This window comes from Schistocerca americana, chromosome 1 (genome assembly GCF_021461395.2).
Source record: "Schistocerca americana isolate TAMUIC-IGC-003095 chromosome 1, iqSchAmer2.1, whole genome shotgun sequence".
Lineage (NCBI taxonomy): Eukaryota > Metazoa > Arthropoda > Insecta > Orthoptera > Acrididae > Schistocerca > Schistocerca americana.
In genome coordinates this window covers 1046718479-1046736952 of record NC_060119.1, presented here as the reverse complement: position 1 = coordinate 1046736952, position 18474 = coordinate 1046718479, and the positions used below count along the sequence as shown (strand labels likewise).

At 39.7% G+C, this 18474-nt stretch overlaps 1 protein-coding gene across 3 annotated transcripts in view; it reads left to right on the top strand.

The window, feature by feature from the left end:
- The window catches only part of LOC124616941 (probable E3 ubiquitin-protein ligase HERC4), a 208849-nt gene that overhangs the window by 41144 nt on the left and 149231 nt on the right, over positions 1-18474 (top strand). For all 3 annotated transcript variants that reach the window (XM_047145226.1, XM_047145225.1, XM_047145227.1), the window contains exons 8-10: positions 1356-1486; positions 1607-1856; positions 5595-5722. In XM_047145226.1, the coding sequence (XP_047001182.1) occupies positions 1356-1486; positions 1607-1856; positions 5595-5722 (509 nt within the window). The remainder of the gene's footprint in view (positions 1-1355; positions 1487-1606; positions 1857-5594; positions 5723-18474) is intronic.

Below are 18474 nucleotides of genomic sequence, written 5' to 3'. Positions count from 1 at the left end.
GGGTGAAAAATTCCCTCTAGAAGCTATAGATCATTTTGACACCTTGATTTCCTTCAACTCCCTCAAGCCCGCCTGCCTCCTCCCACCTCCATTTTTCCCATCAGTATGTTAAGCATTTATATAATTTATAAAAATTTTATATATTTATAAGGATATAAGATGAACATCAACAAAAGCAAAGCGAGAGTAATGGAATATTGTCGAATTAAATCAGGTGATGCCGAGGGAATTAGATTAGGAAATGAGACACTTAAAGTAGTAAATGAGTTTTGCTATTTGGGAAGCAAAATAACTGATGACTGTCAAAGCAGGGAGGATATAAAAAGTAGACTGGCTATGGCAAGGAAAGTGTTTCTGAAGGAGAGAAATTTGTGAACATCGAGTGTAGGTTTAAGTGTCAGGAAGTCCTTTCTAAAAGTATTTGTATAGAGTATAGCCAAGTATGGAAGTGAAACATGGCCAATAACTAGTTTGGACAAGAAGATAATAGAAGCTTTCAAAGTGTGGTGCTACAGAAGAATGCTGAAGATTAGATGGGTAGATCACGTAACAAATGAGGAGGTACTGGTATAATTGGGGAGAAGAAGAATTTGTGTCACAACTTGACTAGTAGAAGGGATCAGTTGGCAGGACGTGTTCTGCGGTATCAAGGGATCACCAATTTGGTATTGGAGGGAAGTGTCGAGGGTAAAGATCGAAGAGGGAGACCAAGAGGTAAATACACTAAGCAGATTCTGAAGGTTGTAGGTTGTAGTAGTTAATTGACGATGAAGAGGCTTGCACAGGATAGAGTAGCATGGAGAGCTACATCAAACCAGTCAGGACTGAAGACCACAACAACATGTTAAGCATTTATACCCAAGAAAATTTTACAAGTGTGTGTGTGTGTGTGTGTGTGTGTGTGTGTGTGTGTGTGTGTGTGTGTAGTTTGTTACCTACAAAGTATGCATGTTCTTTTTTATTTAAACAATGATGCAAAAACAACACTATGGAGAGGACAGATTGCTACTCACCGCATCGAGGATGTGTTGAGTGACAGATGGGTACAACGAAAAATGTTTGACTTGCGGACAGTGTTCTTCCACAGAAGTAGATCTATTACTAGTATTCCTTTTCATTGTGTCTTAACTCCTTCTATATGTGGTGAGTAGCTGTTCAACCTTTCCATATTGTTCTTTTATTTTCATTTAGTTAAATGTCGATTTTTGCCGTTTTCCACCTCTTCATCATACCTATGAATGTAATTTTTTTAACTTGTAAAAGTTTAGTAATTGACTCTAATTATAGGAATGTGTACTTCATGCCTTAAATTATATATTATGATTTTCAAAATAATACCAAGGCTGTACTTGCAGGACGGAGGCGTTTTTACTTGTGGCTCTGGAACATACGGTCAGTTAGGTCATGGTTCCACTTGTAATGAAATTCTACCACGGAAAGTAATGGAATTGATGGGTAGTACAGTTACTCAAGTTACTTGTGGAAGGTACATTGCAGTATAGTGATAAGAAATCAGTACTTCTTTAAACTAATTAATTGCACTGTAATATTGCTCTCAGTGTAACATTCTTATTTTTTGTAAATTTAGTTATCACTTACATTTCAGGAGGCACACACTTGCACTTGTTCCATCACGAGGAAGAGTTTATGCTTTTGGTCTTGGTGGAGCTGGCCAGCTGGGTACAAAAGCTGTCTTAAATGCTACAACTCCACAAGTTGTTTTAGGACCTTGGGTGTCACCTAGTGGAGTTTCAATTATTGAGCCACATGAACAGAGTCAACATTCCCAGAATTGTGTTGTGAAAAGGATATATGCTGGTGGAGACCACTGTTTTGCTTTAGTTACTAGAAAACAGGTATTAATTTTTGTGTTGCATTTTACTGTGCTTATGATTAGATTATACAAAGAATTAATAAGCCAATGGTCTAATTGTATGGCACATCCTGATGAAATTGGGTTAGAGAGTTTTATTTGCTGTGCTGGATAGTGCAAAATGAAATAATAAAGTACGGTACTTTTTTGTATAAGTCCTGTAAAGTGACACAGCTTTCGTAGGAGACACAACTTATATTTTCAAAATGAGATTTTCACTCTGCAGCGGAGTGTGCACTGATATGAAACTTCCTGGCAGATTAAAACTGTGTGCCCGACCGAGACTCGAACTCGGGACCTTTGCCTTTCGCGGGCAAGTGCTCTACCATCTGAGCTACCGAAGCACGACTCACGCCCGGTCCTCACAGCTTTACTTCTGCCAGGTCCCGAGTTCAAGTCTCGGTCGGGCACACAGTTTTAATCTGCCAGGAAGTTTCAACTTATATTTTATCTGTAATATTCCTTGTAAATTAATTAGTTACATACAGAATAAACAAAAGATTTCTAATGTGCTAGTATTCGTGTAACAGCTACAAAACACTGTACAATAAATAGTTTTCATGTACCATAATTGCACAGTTAAAAATGACATTTAGCAGCCTTCTGAGTAAGAAACAGATTTTGATATTTTTATAACACTCAGCTGGGGCTAGGAATCACTTTCCTAATATATATGTTTATTTTGAAAAAAATCATGAATGTTTAACCACATGCTTAAACTGAAGATACAAAAACCGATAGTGTGCTAATAACAGCAACGAGCAACGCAGGACAAATGCCTCGTGATAAACGTGAAATGTAGTGTTTGTCTACAATAATATTCTCTGTTAATGCATCAAAAAGTCTTCCACTCATGGAAAAAAAGTTCGATTTTTGTGGTTCAAGTACATTTATTGTGTCTTATGGGCTCTATAATATGTGCTCTGTTTTTTCCATGGGGGTTGAAAAAGTAGGTCCCAAGGATTCAGAATTTATAATGTGTACCAGTTTTCTTTCCCATTTTTCCAAACTTCATGAGTTTGCAACAAGATTTCTCCACAAAAAATTGACATGTGTATACATGATACAAAATTTCCCACCATTCTTAAAGACACCTACATAATAAGTAATTCTTCACCGACTCACACTGCAATAATGGAACCAGCCAAGGGTGCTTGAACTGGTAAGACATACTTGGATGGTGTACCCAGTAAGAGCATAATTCAGTTAAAGACTATCAAAGGCTTATTTGAAGTCTACATAGAGGTTAGGAAGTTCAATATTCTATTCAAATGCCATTTCGTGTATTTACCTCAGGATGAATGTGTAATCTGTTGTTGATGCATTAGACCAAAACCCACACGTAAAAGTCTCCAAAGCTCTTTTGCAAATGGACTTAACCTATTCTAGATAATATTAGACAAAATTTTATACAGTTCTTTCAGCAGAATGATTCTTCAGTGATTGTAGCAGTAAATCTTGTCCCCATTCTTATGTATTGGTTGAATCATTAGTCCACTCTTTTGGGTTTCTTTCTCATTTCACTATCAACTTAAGAAGTTTGTAGAATCATATATGGAAGGTGGTTCCACCTTTTTGGACAGTTATTCCATCAGTTTCTGTTGCATTGTAATTTTTTAACAGTTCACTAACTTCAGTGCTTCAGCTTCAGCTAAAGTGGGCTCTTCTTTCTTTGGATCTGCAGTGTAAGATGGTAGCTGCTCACCTCTTGTGGGATCCTGTTAAAATTCACCTTGTGTCTATTCATAAAATTTAGTTTTCTTGTCAGCAGATTTCCATCTTCTTCCTTATACACTCATATTTTAGGTTATTCCTGAAGTTCCTCTTCAATTCTCTTATAAAATTTTCTGCAGTCAATCCTAATTTAATGTTCTTCCAGCCATCTTTCTCCTAATGGCTCATGTACATAAGCAATAAACAACTATTCAAGAAGGTGTGTAGAATGTGGGAGACTGGTGACATATTGTCAGACTTTCGAAAAAATCATCATTTGCACAATTCCGAAGATAGCAAGAGCTGATGAATGTTAGAACTCTCTCACGACCCACTTAACAGCCCAGGCGTCCAAGTTGCTGACCAGAATAATATGCTAAACAATGGAAAAGAAAATTGAGGAGCTGTTAAATGATGATCAGTTTGGCTTTAGGAAAGATAAAGGCACCAGAGAAGGCAGTCCTGATATTATGCTTAATAATGGAAATACGACTGAAGAAAAATAAAGAGATGTTCATAGGATTTGTCAAACAGGAAAAAGCATTTGACATAGTGAAATGGTGCATGATGTTTGAAATACTTAGAAAAATAGCTAAGGAAAGGCAAGTAATATACAATATGTACAAGACCAAGATGGAACAACAAGACTGCAAGAATGAAGTCCTTGGATGAGGAAGGGGATAAGTCAGGGATGCAGTCTTTTGCCCCTACTGTTTAATCTGTGCATCAAAGAAGCAGTGATGGAGATAACAGTAAAGTTCAAGAGTGGGATTAAAATTCAGGATGAAAAGATATCAGTGGTATGATTCATTCATGATATTGCTATCCTCAGTGAAAATGAAGACAACCTATTGGATCTGTTGAAAGGAATGAACAGTCTAATAAGTACAGAATATGGATTGAGAGTAAATACGAGAAATACAAAAGTAATAAGAAGTAGCAGAAATGAGAATAGTGAGAAACTTAACATGAGAATTGGTGATCACAAAGTAGACAAAGTTAAGGAATTATGACAAATGAAGCAAGGACAACATAAATGGGAGACTAGCACAAGCAAAGAGAGAGCACTGCTGCCCAAAAGAAGTCTACTTGTATCAAACATTGGCCTTAATTTGAGGAGGAGTGTGGAGTTAAACATTTTATGGTAGTGAAGTGTGGACAGTGGGAAAACCTGAAAAGAAGATAACTGAAGCGTTTGAGATGTCATTCTACAGAAGAATGTTGTAAATTAGGTAGACCGATAAGATAAGGAAAGAGGTTTTTTTCCCCCTCAAAATCAGCTAGAAAAGAACATGTGGAAAAAAACTGACAGGATGACACAGGGCATATGTTAAGACATTGAGGAATAACTTCCATGGTACTGGAGTAAGCTGTAGAGGAAGGAGAGACTGGAATATATCCAACAAATGCTTGATGATGTAGGGTGCAAGAGTTACTCTGAGATGGATCACATCAGACCAGTCAGAATACTGAGACAATTTCACTTCTTTGCTCTGATACTATCTTTCTTGGAAACACCGCAATTTCTGCTTACACTTTGCTCCTGCTAAATAATCGGAATCAGAATTATCTCCCCTGGATGTACATAAGTTTTCCATGACAGATGCACATCTTTTTGACACCAGTATGTGATTTATTTGGTTTGCATAATTCATTTTCAATGTTTTCCAGGTCCATTCATAGATTTTTTTCTAGGAAGACAAGTACTCAGTTCCAAGTTCTTTGTGGCAACAAATTGAGCAGCCATCAGACCGTTATTACTATTTAAATTGTGCAGATTTTACTTAATGCACATGTCTTAAAGCCTCTTTGTTCCCCAGTTTGGCATTACGGTCACAATGAATGATTTTCAAACTTATCTTTGTATTTTATCACAAAACTCTTGCAGTTCGTAATGAAAAAAATTTGATATGTTATTTCATTCTAGTCTATTATTTATATTAAAATTGTGTCTTTTTAGTAAGTTAATAATAATGAGTGTAAGGATTTTACCAAACATCCATTTTAGGATAATATTCCATCAGATGATTGCCGCATTCATGAAACCGATTCTCAGATTTTGTCTCTGACTGTCGAGAAAATTGAAGAATGTGGAAGAGTCTTACCAGATGAGACAGTGGACCAGGACCTGATGACGTATGTATTTTTCGTCTTACAAGCAGTATGATACATCATTGAAATGGAATAGTGTTATTATTTTACCTTCCTTATATATAAATGTACGTTCTACAGTATTTTGGTACTAATTGGAAATTTCCAGATCACATCTCACATTGCATTTAAGGGAAACTTTATGCTGCATTCTCAGCTGCTGCCACACTACTCACTGCAAGCTCTGCTGTTGTTCACAGTGTGCATTACTTGTAGTACTGTGGAGCAAAATGGTTTTTCTCAGTATTGTCTGATAGTAAACAATGGTTCGTTCATGACAAAAATGTGGTTGTTGGAAGGGCAAAATTGGAGGTGGTATGGGTGCGTCCTTTGAGTGCTGAACGTCTGCACAGCAGGTACTTTTATTGGTCCTGCCACCAGCTCAGGAATGATCCAAAGCACTTCTCAGACAGTTACATTTCACAAAAAATCCTCCTCTTTATTTTAAACATTATTGTATCAAAAATAGTTATACACCCTGAGCAGCTCATTGTCAAAGATGGACAACTACACTCTCCAGTTCTTTACGAGCGTGGACAGAAACTAATGTATTTATTCCATTTATTTGTTGGTAGCCAACATGTGTTGAAAAAGACAATGTTACATATAGAGCTATATATTGTGTAGATTAATGAATATTTTTCAGGTGATTCTAATGATCCCTTAAAAGTAAAGTTCAGTTCATTTTTTGACATAGGGTGAGCAACAACACTGAAATTGGTGAATAAATAAGGAGTTGCCCGCTTTTGTTCCACATGTGAACATCTTTGGTTACCTTCCAATAGCTTTCATCTCTCATCCTCTTTCTTGCTTGTTTAGCGTGAACTTTCTGCACACTCTCCTCCATGATTGCATGTTGTTATTTTAAATTATTGTAAATAAAAACATTATTAATGCAATTCCTGTGGAAGAAAGATTGGTAGGTCTTCTAAATCTTAGATAATAATTCATCAGTTTTTATCCACATCTACTTCATATCCACATCTGCCACATGTAGATTTGATCCTGATATTTTACCAAATAAAAATAAAAATGATAAGTCTGGTGCAACAAAGGAACTAATTTCCAGACATCATTGCATCTGATATTACTCAGCACAGAGTGGTTGTAATGACGTGTATGAACGGTTCCAGATATTTTTGAGTTAAAAAAAAATGCTTGAACTAAGGGCCTGATTAAAATTGTCGGTTGTCGTTCATATTCTTGAAATTTGAATTGAATTGAATTGAATTTTATTTGATCCTGTAAGATTACATTGTGTACAGTAAATGTACATGTAATATAGGACATGTCATTCTTTATCACTTATTTTTCTACACCTTTAGCTTACATTTTTACATCACTGATAACGAGTAACAATATATACAAATTTAATGGCATAAGTATTCTGCAACACTGTAAAACTCTTTTTCAATGAGATAGTCTTTAAGTTTCTTTGGAAAGTCATTATGAAGTACACTATCTTGCAGGTTTCTGGGCAGACTTCTTAGTAGTCTGATACCAGAGTACTGGGGTCCTTTTTCTAGCATTGCCAGTCGGTGGGGTATGCTCCATACTTCATTCTTCCTTCTTGTATTGTGGGTGTGTACACTAGCATTTGTAATCCAGTCCTCACTACCTTTTGTGATGTACATTATTGTTTTGTATATATACAACGATGAAAAAGTTAAGATACCTAAATTCTTGAAACAGTTTCTGCATGTTTCAGAGGTCTTTCTTCTTAAAATGGTCCTAATTGCTTTTTTTTGGTAATGTGAATACTCGTTTTGTCTCTTGTTTGTTTGAGTTTCCCCACACAGTCACTCCATACTGTAAGTATGGTTTGAAAAGTCTGTGATACACTGTACACAGAAGGTTCTTGTCTGAATACTGTGATAGCTGCATCATTAAGAGTATGACAGAGCTCAGTTTCTTACAGACATTATTAATATGTTTTTTCCATTTCAGGTCATTATCCACAAGAATACCTAAGAATCTAGCAGATTCTACTTCTTCCAGCCTTGTTCCATCAACCTCTAAATCCATGTCTACAGCCTTTTCCTTGTTTTTAAACACTGCATACATAGTCTTTTTTAGATTTATAACCAGTTCATTTTCCAACAGCCATTGAGCTGTGACATTTGCAGATATGTATGCTCTTCTCTCAAGCTGTTCCATATTTTGGTCACTATTTAGTATTGTCATGCCATTAGCATACAATATTTTCTATTCTTCCACCTCAACACTTATATCATTAACAAATACATTAAATAACAATGGCCCCATTACCGAACCCTGTGGCACTCCATATTTGATGGATTTGGTTTCTGATTGGTACGAGTTTCCTAATGATACATACTGCTTGCGGTTGCACAAGTATGATTTTATCCATTCACCTGGTTGCCCCCGAATGCCATAGTTGCTTAATTTTTGTATCAGCATTTCATGGTCAATGGTGTCAAATGCCTTTGAAAGATCCAGAAACATTGCAGAGACAACCTTTTTCTCATCTAAGGACTGTAAAATGTATTCTGTTAGACTGACAATTGCTTATTCTGTAGATTTACCCTTTCTGAAACCATGTTATGAGGGCATGAGAATGTTATGTTTGTTCAAATAGTTAACTAATCTGGTATACATAAGCATTTCTGGGATTTTTGAAAAACCTGATATCAGTGAAACTGGTCTGTAGTTGTTGGGATCATCCTTACACCCTTTCTTGTACACTGGCACTATCTTCGTTATCTTCAGTTTTTCTGGAAAAATTGCATCTATGAAAGAACAGTTTGCTATGTTCAGCAGTGGTGTTATTATCTCCTCACATACCAGCTTTATTACATGATTTGATATTTCATCATCACCAGCTGATTTCTTGGACTTCAGTTTCTGTATAGTTTTCCGCAATTCATCTTCCGTGACTGGTCTTAAGAACATAGTACTGCATGATCTTTTTGGTACCTTAATACCCTTCTGTTTTTGACTATTTCTTTCCAATTTTAGGTTTTCTACTACACTGATGTAGTTATTATTCAGTATGTTTGCTATTTCCATATCATCTGTGACCACTGTGTTGTCTATTTTAATTGACCTAATACCTTCTTCTTTGTTTGACCCATCTTTTTCCTTTCTTTCAGCATTGATTGCATTCCAAGCTGCCTTTGCCTTGTTTTTTTGAGTTCGCTATAGTGGTGTCAATTGATCTTGCTTTCGCTTCTCTTATTGTTTTTCTATACTTCTTTTTTAACATTTTATATTTTTCAGCTTCGCCCACCCGTCTCACGTCCTGAAGCTTCCTTCGCTGTTCTAGTATTTCACTGGTAATCCACTGTGTTTGATTTTGCTGCCTTTCTTGTCTCTTTACTTTGGGAAATGCTACATTAAAATGGTACTTAATTGTTGGAATAAATGCATCATATTTTTCATTTACACTCTGGGCCTGTAGGGTTTCATTCCAGGTTTCCTTACTTAACATTGTTCTAAAGATGTTGATATTTTGTTCACTGATGATCCTAATTTCTTTGGTTGTTTGTTTTGGTTCTGATACTGTATCATTACATCTACAAAAGCTGATTAGTTGTCCATGATGATCAGATATTTCTGTCTGAACTACATGTGCCTCATAGTTACACATATTAGTAATTATGTTGTCAATAATTGTCTCACTTTGTGAAGTCACTCTTGTTGGTGCAGTTATTGTCACTTTCATGTTATGCTGTATTAACAATTCTTCAAAATCCTGTCTTATTTTTGTGTCTTTTCTCATGTCAATGTTGAAGTCTCCACATATAATAAGATTTCTCTTCATACTCATTCTCAATAAGCTAGCAATTTTTTTTAGAAAGATGCTAATATTGCCACATGGTGACCTGTACACACAAAACACTCTAAAATCCTCTGCCACTATACCAGTAACTTCAAAGTCTTTTTCTCTAGCTATGGGAAATGTAGCAGCTTCACTGTTTACATTCTTTAATAGAGTACCTGTTTTAATATATATACAAACGCCACCACCCTTATATTTAGATCTGCAGAAGTAACTAGCTAGTTTGTAGTCCTTTATTGCCACATTATGTATTTTACTTTCAGTTAGTCCATGTTCACTTATGTATAATATGTCTGGTCTTACTTCACTCAGGAGTACTTCTGCTTTTAATTTTTTGTTACCAAAGTATTGAATATTTTGATGAAGTACTTTTATGTAATTTTTCTTTTGTTGGTTTACATGTTGTGAGCTGTATTCTGGGGCAAATTCTTTAGTATCGTCTTTTTTTGTATGGTGCTTATATTTTTCTTTTCCAGCTGGAGTGTGTGATTTTTCACCCCCTTCAGGCCATATTAGTTTCCCTTGCAACTAATGATTTTGCAGACATCTGCAAACATTCTGCTGAACGTTACAGACCGCAGTCTAATTAAATGCAAGCCATCCTTCGCTAGTGAGTTTTCACATAGGAATTTGTTTGGGTCTATAAAAATTGCCCCAAGACGGTCACATTGTTCTTTAAGAGCACAGTTTATTTTGGCGATATATTTTTCACTCACCGACCTTCTGTTTATGATTCCGCTAAGTATCAGACGAGATCCTGCATACATATTTCTTGCAGAACGAATCATGTTTCTTGTTTCTCTTGCCATTTCTTCCTCACTGCTGCTCCTTAACGAATTCGTTCCAACATGTATAAACACCCCATTATAGTTATGTCTGGTTTCAGAATCTGGTTCTGTAGTATCTTGTCTTGCATTTACCATATTTTTAAAATGTTTACCGAGTTGATGCGTTCTAATACCAGGTCGTACGTCGATCTTGCAATTGAGGACAGCGATATTCTTCAGCAGCGAATCGCCAATTATTAAAAAGCCATTTTCCTTTTGTTGCGTATCTGTCGCCTTGTTTTTCCTTTTGCTGTATGTCACCACCTTCCATTTATATTTATCTTCCGGTTTTTGGCTTACTGAGTTTACCGAGACATCAACGGGAACACTTGAAATGTTGTTTTTAAAGTACGATCGGTCACTCGTATTTTCGCGATCTTGTTGCTTTTCCGTTTGATGGCTTTTACACACACAGGACTTCTTTTCTTGTATTAATGTATCGTTTTCTTTCTTGATGGTCGAAAGTTCGGTTTTTAATGCCTCAATGTCACTTTGTAGTAATTTTATAATTTCGTTTTTTGTATCAACTGCACTTAAAAGATTGGCCGTTTCGTCACGTAAACAACCGTGCCATGTCCACGGAAAATCATCGCTGACGAACTTTAGATTTACTTTCGCGCACTTTTCGTGTAACCAGAAGTTGCATTTGATACACAGAATACCCTTCATCACACGCTTTTTACACTCTCTACATGAAGAACTGTTCATTTTTTGCGTTTTAGTGAGAGAGAAGCGTCACTACACTTTCCTATTGGCGCCATCTTAAGTGAACTATATACATTACTGTCTGCGTATGGTGTTTTCATTGATAGGATACTGTGAAGTCAATCGAATAATGAGATTATTTACAGATACACATGCAACATTTCATATAGTAATCTTCAACAGGATGGATCTGTACCATATGGGATTATAAGTGGATATTGAATATTCACAGCTCTGTTTGATCTATATCTATAGACGTAGTCTGCAAGCCACCATATGATAATTGGTTGGGGGTTCTTGTACCACTACTAATCATTCCTTTTTTTTGTTATGCTTGCAAATTATGTGAAAAATAACTGTCTATTTGCCTCCATATGAGCCCTAATTTCTCTTATTTTGTCTTTGCTGTCATTACAATTTTGCATTGGGGGAAATAGAATCGTTTTGCAATCAGCCATGAATGCCGCTTCTCTAAATTTTCCTAATAGTGTTTTGCTAAAAGAATATTGTCTTCCATCCAAGGATTCCCATTGGAGTTCACAAAGCATGTCTGTAATACTCACTTGTTGATCAGAGTCCCTGGTAACAAATCTAGTAGCATGCTTCTGAATTGGTTTGATGTTGTCCTGTAATCTATTTGATGCAATCAACACGGTAGTCAGTTACATCCTCAAAGTTTTTGAGAACAAAGGCTTTGCTCAGGTCTCATTCTGTGACCTAAGCAAGGCCTTCGACTGTGTTGAGCACATGCCACTACTAGAGAAACTAGAATTCTACGGCATCAAAGAAAACAGTCTCAGACTATTAAAAGCTTATCTCAACAACCGTAAACAGGTAGTTTGTGTTGGTAAGGAAATGTCAAACATAGAAAATGTTAAAGTAGGTGTGCCTCAGGGATCTGTACTGGGGCCCTTCCTGTTTCTGATAATGATCAATGACCTCCCCTCGTTTATTAGATCCACCACTGTATTGTATGCAGATGATACGACTTTTCTCCATAGCAGTAACAATCTTAATGATCTTAAAACCTGTGCTGAAAATACACTCACTGCTAAATGAAAATAAAACTCAGCAGATAATCTTCACTCTAAGAGACAAGCCACTATCTGATGACCCTAGTTCTGTTAAATTCCTGGGAGTTTATTTAGACGAAAAGTTATCCTGGGGCCAACATGTAAACTATATTAGTAGTAAACTATCTAGAGTAATTTATTTATTAAGACAACTCAGAAATTGTGTACCTGAAACATACATCAGATCATCTTATTTTGCATTTTTCCAGAGTATAATATCCTATGGCATTATCTTGTGGGGTAACTGTAGTCATATACATGACATCCTATTATTGCAGAAGAAAGCCATTAGGATAATTACAAATTCTTCACATAAGGCTCACTGCAAACCCTTATTTACTAAACAAGAAATTATGACTGTAATAAACCTCTATATATACAATGTCTTAATCTTTATGAAGAAGAACCTACAAGATGTTAAACTTAGAGAAAATGTACATTGTTACAACACAAGGAGCATCAAACACATATACACGCCTTACCACAGACTATCAAAATCAATAAATAGCTACGAAGTCACAGGGCACAAGCTATTTAATAAGCTGCCACATGCCATACAGGATCTTCCTGAACATACATTCAAAGAAAGACTGCATGAATGGTTTATTGCCCACCCGTTCTATGATATCAATGAATTCTTCAACTGTAAAATGCAGTAATCCAACAGATGACCCACTGTACATTTATTGTAATATAAGCTAAAATATTTCAGTAGTCAATACCTTATCACACTGTATTATAAATTGTAACTTCATTTGACGTTTTCAATTGCTGTAATGGCCTAAAGACAATAAAATCTTTATTATTATTATTATTACTAGTGGTTCCCAACCTTTGGTTAATTACCCCTGGGGAGTAAAATGACACATTTTTTAGGGTAAAAATTGGAAGGGTTTGATTATGGTTCAGTCATCAAACTAAGTATTTTAAAAAAATCAGTATAGCTACCTTGGTAGCCTAATAATTTTTAGATAGGCAACTAATTATAAAATTGTCAAATATGAGCATGACATGACATGGCAGAGACCATAACAGATGAATTAATGACATTGTTTGAAATTCACATGCAGTCAGCAATGACAACTAGCTGCAGTCAGTCACTTATTTGATGTGTCACATGGATTACTGGCTCTAGTGCATTATCGGCTCACTCAATGTTCTTTTGTTAGTCAGTCCTTCTCTCACCAACCAAGTTGACAGATAAATGAAGTGAATGCATTGTTGCAACTGGTTTCACTACTGGCTTAACATCTGTCAGGTAGTTAGACAAACAGAATTAAGTGAAAGAAATTTTTCCTATGTGATTGCCAACTATTGGGTAATAAAGGGCTAACTTAGAGCACTAAATCTAATCTAGTATTGGACATACCGTAAATAGCTGAGTAGATAAGGTGTAAGTCGGTGCGCAACTTTCTTTTGTACTTTGTCAAAATTAGGCGACAAACACCGCCACATGTAATCACTCAAACACAACTCACACACACAACTGCAGTCTCGGACAACTGAGGCTACACTATAAGCAGCAGCACCAGTGCGTGATGGGAGTGATTACTGGGTGGGGGTAAGGAGGAGGCTGGGGCAGGGAGGGGAAGGGAGGGTAGTAGGGTGGGGGTGGCGGACTGTTGGGGAGCCTGCAGGGACGAGGTGGAAAGAGGGGGAGGAGGCGATAGTGGAAAAGGAGAGAAGTAAAAAGACTGTGTGGTGGATGAATGAGGGCTGTGTAGTGGTGGAATGCACACACAGGAGAAGCTGGATGATAGAGGACAATGACCAATGAAGGTGAGGCCAGGAGGGTTACGGGAACGTAGGATATATTGCAGGGAAAGTTCCCACCTGCGCAATTCAGAAAAGCTAATGCTGGTGGGAGGGATCCATATGGCACAGGCTGTGAAGCAATTATTGAAATGAAGGATGTCATGTTTGGCAGTGTGCTCAGCAACAGAGTGGTCCACTTGTTTCTTGGCAACAGTTCGTCGGTGGCCATTCATGCAGACAGACAGCTCACATAGAGTGCAGCAGAGTGGTTGCAGCTTAGCTTGTAGATCACATGACTGGTTTGACGGGTAGCCCTGTATTTGATTGGGTAGGTGATGTTTGTGACTGGACTGGAATAATTGGTGGTGGGAGGATGTAAGGGACAGGTCTTTCATCAAGGTCTGTTACAAGGTTATGAGTCATGAGGCAAAGGGGTTGGGAGCAGGGGTTGTGTAGGGTTGTACGAGTGTATGGTGTAGGTTCTGTGGATGATGGAATACCAGTGTGGGAGGGGGGGGGGGGGGGAAGGATAGTGGGCAGGACATTTCTCATTTCAGGGCCCAACGAGAGGTAGTCGAAACCCTGGCAGAGAATGTAATTCATTTGCTCCAGTCCTGGGTGGTACTGAGTTACGAGGGGAATGTTCCTCTATGGTCAGACGGCTGGACTTTGTGAGATGGTGGGAGACTGGAAAGATAAGGCACAAGAGATTTGTTTTTGTACAAGGTTTTCAGAGGCTTCTTTGAGACCCTTGGTATATTTAGAGACGGACTGCTCATCACTGCAAATGTAATGGCCATGGGTGACTTAGGCTGTATGGAAGGGACTTATTGGTATGGAACAGGTGGCAGCTGTCAGAGTAGAGGTATTGCTGGTGGTTAGTAGGTTTGATACGGACTTATGTACTGATGTAACCATCTTCAAGGTGGAGGTCAACATCTGGGAAGGAAGCTGTTGTGTTGAGTAGAACCAGATGAAGCAAATGGGGGATTAGTAGTTGAGATTCTGGACGAATGTGGATAGGGTGTTATCATTCTCGATCTAATTCGCAAAGATGTCATCAGTGAACGTGAATCAGGTGAGAGGTTTAGGATTCTGTGTGTTTATGAAGGATTCCCTTAAATGGCCCACAAATAGGTTGACCTAGGATGGTGGTGTGCGGGTGCCCATAGCAATATCCCCGATTTGTTTGTAGGTAATGCCTTCAATGGAGAAGTAATTGTGGGTGAGGATATAGTTGGCCATGGTGACTAGTAAGGGGGTAGTTAGTTTGGAATCTGTCAGAAGTTGGCAAAAGTAGTGTTCAATAGCAGTAAAGCCATAGGCATTAGGGATGTTGGTGTAAAGGGAGGTGGTATCAATAGTGACGAGCAGGGCACGGTGTGGTAAAGGGACAGGAACTGTGGAGAGTCGGTGGAGGAAATATTTGGTATCTTTTATATAGGAGAATACGTTCCGGGTAATAGGTTGAAGGTGTTGGTCTACAAGAACAGAGATTCTCTCAGTGGAGGCATAGTAGCTGGCCACAAGGGGGCATCCTGGGTGGCTGGCTTTATTGACTTTAGGAAGCATGTAAAAGGTAGGAGTGTTGGGAGTGGTGGAATCATTCTGGATTTCTGGAATGGGGTCACTGTGGCAATGTTTGTAGTTGGATGTATCTGACAGCTGGCAGAGTCCTTCTGCCAGACAATCCTTGTGGTTCAAAACTGCAGTGGTGAAGCCTTTATGTGCAGGCAGGATTATAAGGTTGGGATCTCTTTTTAAGTGGTGGACTGTGGTTCTTTCTGCAGATGTAAGGTTAGTGTGCACATTAAGAGATTTGGGCAATGATGGTGAGGCAAGGTTCAAGGTTAAGAAATTCTGGAAAGTTAACAGGGGGTGATTTGGGGGGAGTGGGGATGGGTCACAGTTAGATGGAGGTGTAAACTGAGTTAGGCAGGGTTCAACTTTGGTCTTTGGTTGAGTCTGATTGGTATAGTTGGTGGCAAAAAAGTGTCTCCACAGCAGGGACTGGGAGTAAGAGAGGAGGTCTTTAAGAAGTCCTGCATGATTGAATTTTGGAGTGGGGCAAAAGGTGGGGCCTTTGGAAAGGACTGATTTTTTTCATTGGGCTCAAGTTTCTGGTGGAAAGGTTCATGACTGTTTTTCAGGTCTGTTTAGGTTCTGGAGTCTGTGTGGTGGTGGTGGGAGTGACCTTTGGAGGGTGGGATAAATTTTCTTTACCTGGTCCTACTCAACCCAACAAGCCACCTTCCTAGATGTTGACCTCCACCTTAAAGATGGCTGCATCAGTACCTCTGTCTGTATCAAACCTACTAAGAAGTCCCTTCCATGCAGCCTAGCCAACTGTGGTGGTTGCATTTGCAGTGATGAGCAGTCCCTCTCAAAATATACCAAGAGTCTCACTGAAGTCTCTGTATACCGTAATTATCCTCCCAACTTTGTACAAAAACAGATCTCTTGTGCCTTATCTTTGCAGTCTCCCTCCACCTCACGAAGTCCAGCCATCTGACCATAGAGGAGCATTCCCCTTGTAACTCAGTACCACCCAGGACTGGAGCAAATGAATTACATTTTCTGCCAGGGTTTTGACTACTTCTCGTTGGGCCCTGAAATGAGAAATGTCCTGCCCACTATCCTTCCCACCCCTTCCACACTGGTATTCCATCATTCACACAACCTACACCATATATTGGTCCATCCCTACACAACCCCTGCTCCCAACCCCTTGCCTAATGGCTCATATCCATGTAATAGACCTTGATGCCAGACCTGTCCCATACATACTTCCACCACTCACCACCAACTACTCCAGCCCAGTCACAAACATCACCACCTATCCCATCAAACACAGTGCTACCTGAGAAACCAGTCATGTGATCTACGAGGTAAGCTGCAACCACTGTGCTGCACTCTGTGGGCATGGCAACCAACAAGCTGTCTGTCTGCATGAATGGCCACTGACAAACTGTGGCCAAGAAACAAGTAGACCACCCTGTCGCTTCCCCCTGCGGGTTCGGGGGTTAGAATAGGCCCGCGGTATTCCTGCCTGTCGTAAGAGGCGACTAAAAGGAGTCTCAAACGTTTCGGCCTTATGTGATGGTCCCCTGTCGGGTTTGACCTCCATATTTCCAAATTTTTCCGAAGAGCGAGCCGATTGGGGAAGGGCGCCTTACTTGGTGCATTGTGTCCGTGTTCGATTGAGAACTTTCACCATCTTATTCGTCGTTGCATTGCAGTCTTGCCCGCTCTCCATCGCTTGGGCATGGATGCGCTCCTGCGTGCACTTTCTGCCAAGCACTGTGCAGGGCCATTTTCTGCACTGACGACGCCCATGGACCACATGTCACCTAACATCCAGCACGGTAGCCAGTCCGTTGTGGTGGGGCCGCCATGTACCCTCTTGGTTGTAGCCCCCTGACAACACAGGGATCGCTCTACTGATGCCTGCGCCGTTCACTCCCCACGTATGCTAAGGAGTAGATGCCCATCTCCCTGGGGCATCAGGACTCCCGGCAATGGCCATCCTGCCAGGTGGCTATTGCTGTGGCTGGGTGGCGCCCGTGGGGAGGGCCCTTGGTCGGATTAGGTGGCATCAGGGCGGATGACCCGCAATGAAGCGTGGTACATCATCTATCGCTGGTGGGCCTCCACCAGCAGTCTCTAAGCGATCGAGGTCTAACCTCAACGAGAAGAAATTGGATCAGAGATCGTTTCCCTCCCTAGCTACTCCATGGGAGGAACGTCTTTCTAAAGAAGGCAGTGGAGAATATTCATCCCGGTACCTCGTGTGCACGTGGGTTGATGGAGAATCGTTCATGTCGACCAAGCCCCAGTTTTTTGTGGAGCATTTAGAGGACAAGTTCGGGGAGGTGGAGGGCTTGTCCAAGATGCGCTCTGGTTCTGTGCTCATCAAAACGGCATCCTCTGCCCAGTCACGGAGGTTGCTCAATTGTGACAAGTTGGGGGATGTTTCCGTTAGCATCACGCCGCATAAGAGTCTGAACATGGTCCAGGGTATTATATTCCATCGGGATCTTCTTCTGCAGTCCGACGATGAATTACGCGCCATCCTCGAACGACGAGGTGTTCACTTCGTCCGGCGCGTCCATCGGGGTCCGAGGGATAATCAGGTCGCCACCGGTGCCTTCATCTTGGCCTTTGAGGGTGATGTCTTACCCGAAAAGGTTAAGGTGATGGTTTACCGTTGTGATGTGAAACCATATATCGCTTCTCCGATGCGGTGTTTTAAATGCTGGAAGTTCGGGCACATGTCATCTCGCTGTACTTCCAGCATCACGTGTCGGGATTGCGGACGTCCTTTGCATCCTGATACTCCATGTGCTCCGCCTCCCATCTGTGTTAACTGTGGAGAGCACCATTCCCCCTGCTCACCGGACTGTCGGATCTTCCAGAAGGAAAGGAAGATAATGGAATATAAGACCCTGGACCACCTGACCTACACCGAGGCAAGGCGGAAATATGAGCGGCTACATCCAATGCCCATGATGTCTACCTATGCCGCTGCTGCAACACGAGTTCGCTCTCAGCTCTGCCAGAATTCACCGGCCCCCT